The sequence below is a fragment of the Gymnoscopelus braueri genome, assembly GCF_963280865.1.
Source record: "Gymnoscopelus braueri genome assembly, chromosome: 19".
In the NCBI taxonomy this organism is placed as follows: domain Eukaryota; kingdom Metazoa; phylum Chordata; class Actinopteri; order Myctophiformes; family Myctophidae; genus Gymnoscopelus; species Gymnoscopelus braueri.
This window is the reverse complement of record NC_137621.1, coordinates 18,542,262-18,557,378: the sequence shown is the minus strand read 5'-3', so window position 1 is coordinate 18,557,378 and position 15,117 is coordinate 18,542,262. Positions and strand designations below refer to the sequence as shown.

General features: G+C 39.8%; 1 protein-coding gene across 1 annotated transcript; it reads right to left on the bottom strand.

Annotated features, from left to right (window-relative positions):
- Positions 1–3,099: 3,099 nt before the first annotated feature.
- On the bottom strand, positions 3,100–11,271 carry vsx2 (visual system homeobox 2; the record flags this gene model as incomplete). Its single annotated transcript, XM_080414199.1, has 5 exons — positions 3,100–3,416; positions 5,576–5,756; positions 9,454–9,577; positions 10,116–10,200; positions 10,806–11,271. The coding sequence occupies 5 exons, from the start codon at positions 11,269–11,271 to the stop codon at positions 3,100–3,102; spliced, it is 1,173 nt and encodes a 390-aa protein (XP_080270325.1).
- Between the last annotated feature and the right edge of the window lie 3,846 nt (positions 11,272–15,117).

Below are 15,117 nucleotides of genomic sequence, written 5' to 3'. Positions count from 1 at the left end.
AGACCCAGGGGGTCAGGCCTACATGAGGCTTTGTCTGTCCCTCTTTTCCTCCCGGTCAACGTTTTTCCTCCCGGTTCAACGTTTTTCCTCCCGGTTCAACGTTTTTCCTCCCGGTCCCTCTTTTTGATTAGCCAAGCTTCGCGTGACGTAGTGCTCTGATCTTCAGATTTCAACTTATAACATGGTTTGTAGGTGTGTTACGTACTAGGAATTTATTCTGGGTCTGGCAGAACCAGGTCTCCTGGTCACCAGAGCCAAATAACATTATGTAACACAAGCTCAATAGAGGATACTGTATAGCTGTATTCATTACTACAGTACATGCAGCAGAGGGCAGAATAGCACCATATTTCAATATCAGTCAATATTTCAACTCACCATAGCAGTTATAGCACTGAGCCTTGACCAAATTATCTGAAGTCATAATGCATGTAATTCCCCTAAAAAGAAACTGAATGTTAACATTAGATTAGTCATAATAATGAACCCTGTCTGATCTCACTTTGTATGGATTGAGGTGATCTTATGAAATCTTATGATGTCTTCATCAAGCACTGTCCATCATGAGGGATAATATTCTGAAATACATCTGCATATCATATAAATGTCATGATCTTCAACAAATCTGATAAATTCAAGAGCATCAATTCCACTTTCAGAGGATTAAATAACATTGCACTTAAGGGAGGAATAATCCTCACTCTACATGTCTTGGTCTCAATAATTCCATATACGGTTTGTGGAATGGAGGGCTCATTCTATTCTAAATTGTCAGTCAACCTCATACCGTATAATGGTTGTCTGAACTGAATGTCAAAACTGTTTTGTTGAAACAAGCCAGTTTCTGAATGCATGACCCTGACCAGCAAGCCCCACATTTCCCAATTGTACCATGTTTTTTTGTTTTGTTTGGGGTTTTTTAAAGTAATTTTGGGGCTTTTCTGAGCCTTTTTTGATAGGTATAATGGTGCAACTCAGTCTCCTGGTGAGAGACAAGAAATACAGAGATAGAGTATGGGAGTGACAAATGGTTTGGCCAGCCGGGAATTGAACTGCGGACTCTGTGTCAGGCATTAGAGCCCATGTGATGTGCCCGATACACTCAGCTATCAGGTCACCCCACCGTGGGTGTGATGTGCTTGGATGAGTTTACCAGGGTGGACTTCTTCCACTCCTTACATCACAAAAAAAGGTGTTTACTAGATGTTTTCTGAATGTTGAGGCAGGGTGGATTTAGCTCTTCAAACATTGATTTCCAAATTGTATACAACATATTTATGAGAATGCCAAATTTTAACATAGGTACTGTTTTTCCAAATGTTTTGTTTGTATTATCTGTTGCCCTGACTCAAGTAGATTAACTCTCAAATGTAAAACAGACCAATCAGTGTTGTTCTCTCACATGATGCTTTAAACATTTGCTTTTACCCTGACACTTTCAAGTTCATTTTCTAGTAAACATTCATTATAAGCGCATACTTATCTCTGTCAATATTGTAATAGGCAACCTTTTCCCCCACTGATGGCATTATGATTCCATTTTGTGAGGCATTCCAATTCGTGCAGAGACGTCTACACATGATAAAATCCTCAATGTCAATTTTACTCAGAGAGTACAGAGAGATAAAATAACACTGAGGGTTTTACTCTGCAGATAATGACCATCCCTCGCTCCCTCTCTATTTTATATACTTCGTGGTATGAAGTGAAAATAGCCGATGTACAAGCTCACAATGTGCCGCGATGCGTTGTGAGCTTATAGATCTGTTATTTTTGGAATTGTTTTAAATTAAAATGTGCACAGTTTTGACGTTACATTTTTTTTAATAATGTGGCTAATGGAATATAACTCAGTTAAAAACCCTAAGTGACCTGAAATTAAGTTTTGAGTACTGTAGATACTAAGCCCAACTATCATAATAAAGATTGCTCACCAATAAAGCTGATAAACTCTGGCTAAGTGTTTAGATAAGAGGATGAAACAGCTTGAGTGCTGCCTGGTATAAGAGAATCTATCAGACAGGCCATCCCGCTTTGTGGGGTGATGTCTGCCTTTCTGGCTGCCATCCCAAAAGCACTGGTCCCCTAGTTTAATCTGAGATTGAAGGCTCTCAACTACAACAGATTATTGGGGCCGGTCCAAGCGTGCACCCCGAGGACAGACTTCTTAATGAGCAGAGTTTAGCTATCAGAGCATCAAGTAAACCACTCTTTGGAATTAGAAACATATCTTTGTATCACTATCCGGTTTTGTGTACAGTACCTGCTCAGGTGGTGTAAATTATGTTTTGGAAGATTTTTGCCTTTTGCTTTCAGGAGCTAGGCCTAACTGTGTGTGATTATTAAATCCAAATTAATTTATAGATTTGACCACTTGAAAAATTTAACAATCCACAAACACCAAATGACGGCATTAAAAAAACAAAATCTGGTTTCTATTTCATGTTTTTGTATTTTGTATTATACGGATTATGAAATGAAAACACAAACATTTTTTAAGACTACAAGAAATCTGCTTCAAACTGTCTTGTGTCATTATCATTTCCATTATATACAGAACAATACAGGACAACAATTACTTTCTTGTCTTGTCAGTGGGATGGTTTATAGTTTGAAATGTCACCATTGAGTAACTATACAAGTTATTCAATCAATAAAGACACTAAAATGGAACTTTGAGAGAAATTAGCCGCTCATTGGTCAGCAGTAATCCTACATATTAGTCCTTTATAATAAACATTAAACAGTAGGATAAAACCTCACTCATCTGGTTGTATACACAGCTGTAGATGCTATATACACTGAAATGATCTCTCAAACCAATGACAATGCATAAGCAATAATAATTAAGAACGTTTGGAAGTTAAACAGAAAAAGTGCAAAGGTGTAATCGTTGAGAGCAGCGGGCAAGAGGTGGCCAATTAAGTTATCTTTTTAATTACGGTATTGATCTAGTATGAGTTTGACGTGTAAAATCTTGAGGAGTACAATTAACTTTAATAAACCCAGGCAAGTCCTTACAGGCTGAAAACAGTGTCAGGCCACTACATCGCCTCATGAGAACAATAGTCCTTAGGAACTTTAGAGAGATTAGAGTCTCTAGGGACCTTCTGTGTCCTCTGTGGGACTCACAGGATCACTGGCTTTCTCCTCTGCTGCCTGTCTCTCCTGGTTGCCCTCCAGCGGTCTGTCGTGAGAAACTGTCCCCAACACTTTGGCACTGTGCTCCTGTGCCTTGGCCCTGAGTGCAGCGATGCTGTTTTCTCTCAGTTCCTCTTTAGAAATGGAGGACTTGCCTTCTTCCCGCTTCTCCTCTGCCTCGCCCTCTTCTTCCCTCTGAGACGCTGGCTGCTGGGGCGTGTCGGCCTTCGAGGCCGGAGGGGCGACCACTGCCTCCAAGGTCTTTTTGTGCATCCCTGCAAAGAATTGCGGGTATTCAGATTTAGAATTGCGTCGGCTGTTTGGAAAGCCATCTTGAACTGGAAATGGTAAGCATAAAAAAGTTCTAGTTTAGAATCCGAAATTGAGGGGAGTCAATTCATGATCAGGGCATGCTGTGTATCTGTTGGTGAAGATATTTGATCTGCTTATGGTGAATTGAGGAATTCATTATAAGACAATATTGTTTTCTTTCTTTGGAAATGTTGCTCTAAAAAAGGCATGCATAATAGATCCAAACAGTCATTGCTATGTGCTGGACAGAAAAAAAGAGCATCAGACAAAAAAGCCTGTTGAAATATGAAGGGCTTAACCAGAAAATAGCAGATCTATAAGCTCACAAGGCATTGCAATGTGACGCCTTGTGATCTTGTAGGTCCATCTGCTATTTTCAGCGATTTTGTGTAGAGGGAAATATTAGAATACCTAGTATAGACCCCAGTTAACTTGTATATAGGGTTTAAGCGGTTAAGCTCAAAGCGTCACATGGTAATAATACATTTGCATGGGAGCTGTCTAGTGTGAGGAGTGAGGACTGTACTTTTGCTAATAGAGGAGGAAATCCATCATTTCCTGCTTTGTAGGCATCAGTGGGTGAATTTAACAGCAATGGGGTATGAGCCATCAGGGTCAGTAAGTTATCTAATCAGTATTGGCTTCTATACAAATGCTATAAAAAGCTGTTCAAAGATAGAGAGAATGCGGCATAATCCTATACTTCCAGAATGTCCAAACAGCAAGAATTCTTTATATTGGCATGAAATCAGATAGTTCATTGTCTTAACCTACAAGTAAGCCGCCCAAACGCGGGAAGCGAACGCAGCTCGAAATATTGTGTATTTACGGACTTGTAATCCGTGTTATTTCACCGTGATGGGGAGAGCGTAGAGAGAAAGTCACGTGACTGCCTCCGCCTCGTATTGAAATTAATGGGGGGGATATGGTTCTCCTATGCACAGAGTTTCGGAGTTCCTAGTCATCTATGCACGGAATTGCCGTTTGTCAATCCGTGCTATTTCACCGTGTTTGGGGGGCGATCGGGTTGGTTTCATAGTAAGCTCCACTCTGAGATCTGTCAGCAGCCAATGAGAGCGTGAGTCACATGGGGGCGCGGCTGCACACAGGCAGTGCACACAGAGACGCACACACACAACCCGAGCACGGTTTCATAGTAAGCTCCACTTGGGCGGGCGCGCCTCCGCCGTTCGCAATGATGACTAATATCATCTAAAGAATCTGAATTATTATCTATGGAAAGAATAAAAGTTATGTTTTGTCTCTAGTTCGCCTAGCTTCGCCCTCTGACAGCCACACATCTTCATATCATACAATACTCCCAATACTCCTGAATGGACCCTAATGGATCCATTTGGTTACACTTGTTAAAAGCTTGTGTAAGTGATGTTTTTGCAACAAAATAATAATAATAATAATAATAATAATAATAATAATAATAATAATAATAATAATAATAATAATAATAATAATATAATAATATAAATATATATATATAAATATATATATATATATATATATATATATATATATATATATATATATATATTCCAATAGCATTACTATAAAGTGACAGGGATCTCCAGCTCTTAAACAAACAAAACATGTTCAGGTAGGGATACCAATTTGTAATCTAATCAGGAGAGAGAACCCACAAAGATAATTTGCTCCAGTTCCAATTTTGTTTTCTCATTTTTATTTGTATTTGTTTCATCACTTCCTCTGCTGATTGGATAAAATTGGTATCCCGACCTAAAAATGTATTTTCTGTTTACTAAAGAGCTGGAGAGTTGGGGAGACCCCTGTTACTGAACACTCTATATAGTAATGATTACTATGAGAATATAGAGCTATTTAAAATAAATCACTTACGACCCCTTTAAAACCCATCGGGAAAGCGTATGTGTCATTTTAGATTTTAGCGCTGGCTATTCGAAAATAGCAGATATACAAGCTCACAGCGCGTCACTGCGAGCTTGTACATCTGCCATTTTTGAACATTTTTGAAAAATCTTGAAAGTGTGAGAACTATACTGATTTTAGAAGGCATTTGTAGAATCGGCCTCGGGCCTTAATAGGGTTATGGATTTTATCGTGTGAATCATCTTTAGTATAGCCTCACCAAGCAGCCAAGGAGCACAGGAGTCCATGATGCCGTCCTTGGCAGACTTGAGGATGGACTCGGGCAGTGGGATGGAGTGGCGTACCATGGCCCCATACAGGCCGTACTCAGCCATCACACTGCTGCGGCCCCAACACTTCTCCCTCTTCCTCCACTTGGCTCTGCGGTTCTGGAACCACACCTGGCACACAGTGGTACGCATTAATCAGCTACTGCCAAACTTAATAATCACAGGTTCATGCAGTAATCTAGCCTGGAAACCAGACGAATCTGCCATTGCAAAAACAAAAATAATTGCCCTAATATCTACGCAGTGATATTAGTCTGGCCATGCCAGGCTAGCAGTAATCTAGTAGGATGATATAGATAAAAAAGGTATATCGTATGTTTGACCAAATACCTCAACATCGATATTGTGACGATAATATCAATTTAATTTGTAATCTTTCAAACATAATTAAAAATAACAAAAACAGCAGATCTACAAGCTCACAGTGCATCAGGTCGCGATGTGTTGTTGAGCTTGTAGACTGGTTATTTTTGCTATTTGTTACAATTTGTTAAAGTATAAAATAAAGCTTAAGTGATCCAAACCAGGAAAGGACAACACCCTCATATCATGATATCGAAAGAATATCTATAGGTTGTCCAGCCCTATGATCTAGCAATGTTCAGGAAACACCATTAACACTAACTCAAGCACTAAAATCCCTTAAAGCTGCAATTCCATAAGAGTTATATCATATACCTGGGATTCAAACCCAGGTCTCTCGCACAACATTTCTACTGGTGAGATAAGACCAAACGCCTCTTTGGGCAAGGGAGATATTGCACTTTGAGCTTCAGGCAATACCTCTTGTCAAACCGTATGGTCCTACTCGACCACAGCAGTTCTCAATAGAAGAGCATGGAGACCACCACAGTTGTTTTAGCTATACTATACGACTACTAAAATAAGGGTTTATACACTAAAAAGTTCCGGAATGCAGCTTTAATTTAACTTTGAGAGTGTAAAAATAACCAAATGGACCCATTGAGTTGTAAACTCTCTGAGTTTCAGTTTAACACTGAGAATCTTATGTGTACTTAAGCAAAACAGAGTAGACGTAGCTGATATAATTCAACCGTTCCTTTCCTTCTAGTATTCGTATGAAAACTCAGTATTAGTATTTCAGTGGATATTTCTCTCAGATGTTCTGAGGTATTTGTGGATCTCTAGTTTGATTGGAGTTACTTGAGATAAAAAGCAACTGTGCTTTCACTCGAGTCCATTGATTTCCCATAGCCTATACTGGCTACAGGTGTGAGGGATCCATGCCTCCTGTCAGAGCCTATCTCTAGCAACCTGTGGTGGTGGAGAGATGCTTTGACACATTAAGACACTTCACTTGGCTACAGCCAACAACTGGTTGGGGCCCCTGGCTATCTGTCAGCTCAGTGAGAGGCCAAATTGATTTTATAGCACAACACAGAGCTGTTGAACACTCTACTTGGCCACCTCTGATGGCTGTGCACAGTGTGTGTGTGTGTGTGTGTGTGTGTGTGTGTGTGTGTGTGTGTGTGTGTGTGTGTGTGTGTGTGTGTGTGTGTGTGTGTGTGCGTGCGTGCGTGCGTGTGCGCGTGCGTGCGCGCGTGTGCGTGTGCGTGTGTGTGTGTGTGTGTGTATGTGCGTGCGCATGTGTGAGACGTGTGTGAAGAGTAAAAAATAAGAGAGGAGGGGCTATCAACAAGATTCGGAGAGAGGGTTATTAAATTGAAAATGATCTAAAACCATTTTCAAGCCCTTTTCTGGTATAATTCCGGTGATAACCTTTATTTCATACAAGATACTTTTTTTTATGAGAAATTGCTTCTCTGGCCCTCAAAGGGAAGCCGGTGTGGAAGCTGCTGTGAGGAGAAGCGACCCCAGGGCACTCTGAGGCTGATTGAAAAATAAGTTAATTTCAGGCCCAATCGATGGCGGGCAGGCGGGCAAATATCACGGGAAATTAAACGAGCGGGACTCGGGGGAGCGACGCCATTGACCCGTGCTAATAAATTCAATGTAGTTATTTCATTTGAACTCCCCGCGTCTCGAGCCTCTGCCTCCCTTCGGTACGGTGGCAAGCTCGTCTGATTTAACTAATTACACTCAATGAGAAAATTGGGTGTTAATTTTATTTAGGATTGGAATAGGCCTGCATGGCTCGGCTGGCTGCATGCTTATTTATTTATTTCCTTTATCATGTATTCGCAGTGGTGTAAAATAACTAAGTAGGCTACATTTACTCAATTACTGTACTTATAAGTACAATTTTGAGGTATTTACTTTACTGGAGTAGGCTATTTAAAAATGTCAGTACTTTTACTTCTACTCCATTACAAATATTGTACTTTTTACTCCACTACAATTATTTGAAAACTTTAGTTAGTTACTTGGTAGATTTTGATTATTATTACAAAACATACATTAACCACTTAATTCCTATACATCTCGGCCATTTGAAAATAAATAGCCGATCTACAAGCTCGAGCTTGTAGATCTGCTATTTCTAAAAGAGTTGTATACATTTTGAACACTTTCTGCCTAATGAGTACTTTTACTTTTGGTACTTTAAGTACACGTTGATGCCAACACTTGTACATTTTAAATTCCGGACTTTTGCTGTTTCTGTAACAGAGTATTTCTATATTGCAGTATTGATACTTTACTTAAGTAAAAAAAAAATTGAGTACTTTTTCCACCACTGATTATTTATTCGCGGCTCTAGCCCACCGTAATGAGAAGGAAATTAAAAGGCGCTCGGCTGGGCAGATGGATGGTATACAGGTCACACTGCAATCTCCCTCCGCCTTGATAGCTTGATTAGGTCGTTAGTGCTGAGAACAAATTGTTTCACATCCAACCAAGCCTGATGAGAGATGATCTGCTCTGGCGAGGATCTTTGTTCAGACAGGAATGGAGCGTCATTGATCGATTGACGTGGGCTCACTTATCTTGCCCCCCCCCCCCCCCCCCCAAAAAAAGAAATAAAAAACATTAGAGGGCTAACTATTTTGTCAAGTAGGCCTGCCTTATTGCCTATGCACCGCATGCATGCATGCAACTCTGCTCTGTTATAGGTGTAGTAGCCCAGTGGACAGTGGTTCTCAACCTTTTCAGGCTGTGACCCCCCAAAATAATCATATTTGAACTGGGGACCCCCACCCTGACAAGCACTTGGAATTATAGGAGTTTAGGCATTACATATATTTTAAATTAACTCGGTTCCACAGATAAATAGTAGCCGATCTACAAGTTCACAACGCCTTGCAATGAGGCATATTTTCGAGGCTTATTTTCATCTATTTTCAAAATGTTTGCCTCTTTCTTATATTATTTGACAATTTGGCCAATGGTTGGCCAGTTTTTAGTTTGTTGATTAGTTTTGATGCAGTCTTTTTTAATTTTATTTCTGTCATTTTTTATTTTTATTTTTTTTAGGTATAAGTATTAAACTACCATTGTAGCCTAATACATAAATTCCTTACATATTGAAGTGTTTTGAGACAAGTGCTTTGCATTTGCATTTTTGCCAGTATTATATGAGCCATATATAGGCTACAACAAATTCAGAAGCGCCATCTTTTAATATATTACAACATGTATATATTGACATAGTCCTTTCCCTATAAGGGCATTATCTTCTTTTATGTATAGGCCTAACTAATATTGCCACAATTATTATTCAATTCGTCAGAAAACCAACCATTTCAGGCTCTATTATAGCCTACTTTCCAATTTCAACAAACTAATCACAGCCCAAGTTATTTAGGCTTACAATAAAATGTAGGTCTACGAATGAACGATAAAATGGAGATAGAGATACATTTCAAACACATGCATGTCATAGGCCTACCTGTATTCTGTCCTCAGGAAGCTCTGTCTTCATAGCCAACATCTCTCGTGCATATACATCAGGATAATGTGCTTCATTAAAGGCCTTTTCCAACTCTTCCAACTGATAAGATGTGAATATCGTTCTGGAAAAAGGGTCATAATTAGCTAAATGGAAAATCCTCCGTGCTAATCTAAACCCGAGTGTATAGCCTACAAATGAAAATGGACCAGAATTTAACTGTGTAGTCAGAACATATTCAACCTTTAGGCCTAAACAACTCATTTCGATTAGCCTAAAACGAAAAACAAATAAATAGGCTATATTGACTTGTTGGCTATTTGCGTTAAAAAGACGTATTACAAATATTCTATTCAATTCTGATTCCCCCACAGACAGGACACGTTTTAATGAGAAATCAAAATATCAAGCTATTTTTTTGCAACAATTTTCTTTCATCAAACACTGATAAACCCTTTTATTGAGAGGCCAATAAATAATTAGCCTGCAATATTAAAAACAATATGTTGCATAATAAGAAACAATTTAGAAACAAATCTAGTGAGGGCACTATTAAGCCTAGATTATTATTTTTTTACTTTACATTTAAAAAACAAAAAACAAAAAACAAAAACAAATCACCTCTTAAATAATGATAATAATATAACCAAATAAATGCTAACCGGTGACGTCTTTTCTTGCGTTTCTTGCTCTGACATAAAGACGACTTTGAGAGCTTTCTTTCAGTTGAAGACAAATCCTCGGAATCTGATTAAAAGAAAAAGACATTAAGAATACAGTCACCCACCACTAAAGCATTCCTGATTATTACAGTTATTCTATAGAAAAAAATCCAATTGCTTAAATTAGGCTAACATCATCCAATCTAAATCCATTTTGATATTTCTTCTATAGGCCAATCAACAAAGGCTAAAACAAATCCAACTGTAGACAATAGACATAATAGGCTAATCATAATTATAATTGTATAAATAAAAGGCTAATAATAATAATAATGACATTATACAAGCTTACTGTAATGCTATTATTAATCATATAGGCTATTTATGATTACACCATATCAGCAGTCTAATCATGTAACATTACACGCGATAATTCCATTAGCTATACAATAACACATAACATGCCATAGTCTAGACCAGTGGTTCTCAAAGTGGATTCTAGGGACTCTCTGGGTTCCTTTAGGGGGTTCTAAATTGACCCTTTACTAGTCTGTAACTCTGACAGTATACAAATGGAACCAAATGGACCCATTAGGGTTCCATTTGTATACTGTCAGAGTTAAAAATTTAAAGGTTTGAGAACCACTGAGGCCCTAGACAGTGTTAAGTGAAATTGGCTATGCAGATCACCAGAGCTGGCAGACTGGCTGGGCTCCAGAGGTCCTACAGATCTGTTGTTGTTGTTGTGGGGTTGGTGGAGGTGGCGGTTCTGCGCGTCTGACAACACTTCCAAAAAAGCTGGTTGACTATAGAACGACGGAATCCCACCGGGGCCGATTAATCCCATCCCGACGCCGATGCCGATGCCGGCGGGATGATGACCGCCGAGCAACGACCTGGACCTGGCGGCCAGCAGGTGCGCCCCGGCCGGCAGCAGGGACTCCAGAGGAGTCCTCGGGGCCACCGGGGATGACGGCTCTTTATTCAGCCCCAGGATCTCATGGATCCCGAAGCCCGTGCACCTGCTGGGCGGATGGGCTGAGCTGCTCTTCGACTGATGGAGGTAGTTGTTGTTGGATCCTCCTCCATTTGGACCCGCGGAGGTTTTCGATATATTCAAACTTTCCGACAACACGGCGCCTTGTTTCCCTGTCATATTGTAGCTATTTGATGCTATATTTATATATATATAAATATATATATATAGGCCTATTCCCTGTTTCTCCTTCGTCTCACAGGCTGGTCCCCAGACAGTGCATGTTCCACTGTTGTAACACACACCAGATCCCCTCATCAAATGGTCCTTTTTATCCAACAGGTCCATCCCAGCAATAGTCTTTGGACTCGCTAGCCAATCGGCTGCGAGGGAGCGATTTGGACTGTAAAATCCTCGGTGTTCGTTTAACTCAGCGAGTGCATGAATGGAACCACACGGCTCCATTTGGTTCGCTTTGTGCACTCTCTCACAGATAGATTAACACCGAGGATTGTACTGGGCAGAATTCCTGTGCATCATCATGGATGCATCACATCAGACGCCCTCTCGAATATGCATTTTCCGAGTAACACCGGATAAATAAAAGGGAACGTTATATAGATAGAAATAAAGCAAACATAATGACGGGGAGCTAAAAATGTTAGCATTGAAAATTGCAGACCAAATAAAATAGTGCATGTATTTATTGATATATATATTTTTTTTATAATTGTAGACTTTTAAAGGGAAGTATATAGGCTGTTGGATTTTTTGGGGGGGAAAGTCTACTGCTCACAAACAAATCACCTAAATGTAGAATATAAATAGTAGCCTATTGCACTGAATGTAGCATATCACTGGCAGCTATATCTCTGCCCAGCCACCAGCACGGATGGATAATTGATCTCCAGATGTTATGGGAGGAAAAAAAAAATATCACATGTAAATCAAAGGCCCTCGAAAACGACAGCTGGACGATATAGGGACACCCTGGCTCTGCAGACCGCTAATCCCTCGACAGATCAGATTAAATCAGAGCACTATTTCAGAAGTATGGGCCAAATACATAATCTTTCGATTTAGTCTATTATTATTATTATTTTATTTTTCAAAACTATGCTATTTTTATCCACTGTAATGTGCAGTCTAGTCTAAATCATGATAGGCCTATTATCGGCTAATTATGGGCCTATCATGGTCTCTTAACTGGGTGAATCTGAAAAGTTAATAAGTAGCGCAATAATATTTGTTCAAAAAGAGCTGTTGGAGTGGATTTCTGGGAGGCACGGGCCAATCTTTTCAACCCTTAATGCAATAGGCTACATATTACGATGCTATAGGCTATACGCATAGTGGAATTAGACACAGGCTCGTCCATTTGTCTTGGCGTTTCAGTCCAAATGACTGACGGACTAGACCTTCCAGTTCCAGCTATGTCGTTATTTCTGCCAGTGTTGCATGCGTTCGAGTTTACACAACCGTGCGCGATGTAAAGGGGTACATCATTAAAACAACAAACAAAACAAAATCTATAGGCCAAATAGGCTATATAAATAACTAAAAATACTATACATCAATTAATCAATCAATAAACTAACAGACAACTGCTCCATTGCAAATGGCATTAAAACATATTTTGACAGGGGCAGACATTAACATAATCTATGAAAAGAAAAGAAAAAAACACAGCGTTCTCTTGTCATTGAGGATAACTTGGTCTAGAATCAAAGATGTGGAGATTCAATGTTGACACAGGGAATAAGTGTCATCCAACTGACTGCACATATTTACTTCATAGGTCAGGACACCAACCACAAAAAGAATCAAGTAGGCTACCAAGTTCTGACTAATTATTCTGAGTCATTATGAGGCATGCATGCAACGAGGCAGATATGGATATTAAACCCTTACAGAGCTAAACTCAACAGGGACAAAAGCAGACAACATGACTGATCCCCTTGCAAAGTCATATTTTACATCAAGGAGTTGAAATTGAGCTACTGATTAAGCGGGAGAAAAATATTTCTGCTGCAATTACAGGATGACCAGTTGAAACTAATTAGGGCCTATTAAGTGGAAATGAAATTTCATTAATGAAGAACCCGGTGTTATTAGGATATGCTAATGACAGCCTGTTGGGACGATCAGTCCATTTATTCACATAGTGTCAGGTTGACCTGTCAATTACAGGCAGGTTATGCTGAGACGGTGGTCGCCCCCCGAATATAGCAGATCTACCAAGCTCACAATGCATTGTGAGCTTGTAGATCTGCTATATTTTGGGCACGCTACACCGTCTAACGTCGAAGCATAAATGGGGCCACCCTTTCTCTTTCCATCACCGGTTCTGCTGCAATCTATATGGAGTCACCTTTTGTTGTTTGTTGATAGTAGTATAGTGAAATAGTTTTCCCCTCTGTGGTGGCTTTTAATAATCCATGTCTCCATATATGAAAATGGCTGCAGCCTGATTTACATGCAGGAGAGAGGCTGCCTAATAAGACTGTAGATTAAGGGAAGATTTAGTTCAGTCATTCGTGTAGAGTGGGCTGCCCATCAAAGACTGCAGGATCTGAGAGGGCTGCAGATTAAAAAGCAAACAGCTGTTGGAATTTTTTTGTTTATCTGTATGCCCACCATCACCACCCTGTACTCCCTTCACTCTTCTCATTTCTACCGTGGCAATTTAAGTCCTAATGTAACATTATTATGACCAGGATGTCCTCAAACCCAGGGTCATGAGGCACTTTGTGTAGAGGCTAAACTCCCCCAACAAGGCAGCTCTGACTGTAGCTGCAAATACATTATGTGTACAGACACAAGATTGACATCTTAATTGTGAATTTGTTTTAACACTATATATTTTCTTTGCTCTGTAGGAGTCTAGCCATCTTATAGATGGCTAGACTCCTACAGAGCAAAACAAAATTATGTCTGTGTGTCCACTTGTCTGGACTGGAGCTAATCTCATAAACTGCTGGACTGCTAAGTGCCACATTTTGTGCACAACTGCCAGTAGGCCACATAAGTACAGTACATCAACTAATTTCACATACTGTTTGTTTTGTCCTTTTTGAAATATTTTACTTTAATTCTATAATGGAAATCATGTGGGGCTCTGATCGGGTTGAAACCTTGTCCAAATTTTCTTGCCATACAGCATTGATACTGATGTCTGATGTCACAGGCTGGCCACAGTCTGAGAAAGACATTAGAGCCATGTTGTTCCAATATGGATCCAGAGATTCACATGATTTGATGTTTTATTATTTTAGACAGTAGTACAATGTAAATAGAATCGATCAGGGAACATTTAGAATGGACACACACTGTCCGGTCAACTACTGGCGCGTTGCTTAACTTAAAATAGCAGCACTCATTGGACACAGCCCAGGCAGGTCAGAGGATGATTTAGACTTAAACTAGCATATCTACCGATCTGGGAACCCACTGGCAAATCATATTTTCTTCCCTGTTTCAATTTGCTGAATCTGTCTTGAGAGGATCTACAAGCTCACACAAGCTCTGAGCTTGTGTCGGCTACTATTGTCGGTGCACAACACAGCACTCAACCAAGTTTAATCAGACATAACCTTCAAAGGAGAGCATATTCCTGCAGCAGGTCATAAACTGATACAAAACAGCTGAAAACAAAAAAAACACCCTCTACACTGAATATTACATCCTTGTCTCATGGTGATTTGGAAAAGTTGACATCTTATTTGCCATAACGAATGAATAAAGAACTTCCACTTCCCACGAAGGTCATAAGATAATGGGGTTTTTGCACCATGGGTTGCACCCTGAAACATAACTATGCATTAGCCCAGCCCCCCACCACGGACCTCCAATGCTGAATGTTTCACATATGCAATCAGAATGAATGATCACCGCCCGCTCCTCAACTAGCCATACATCTATCTGTATTCGTCCTAAAGCAAGCATACACATAGAGTGATGAGTGGCTGTACTGCTGGAGGATCAAAGACAGTGGGATTCAGCCATTGCGGTGCTGAATCAAGCTGA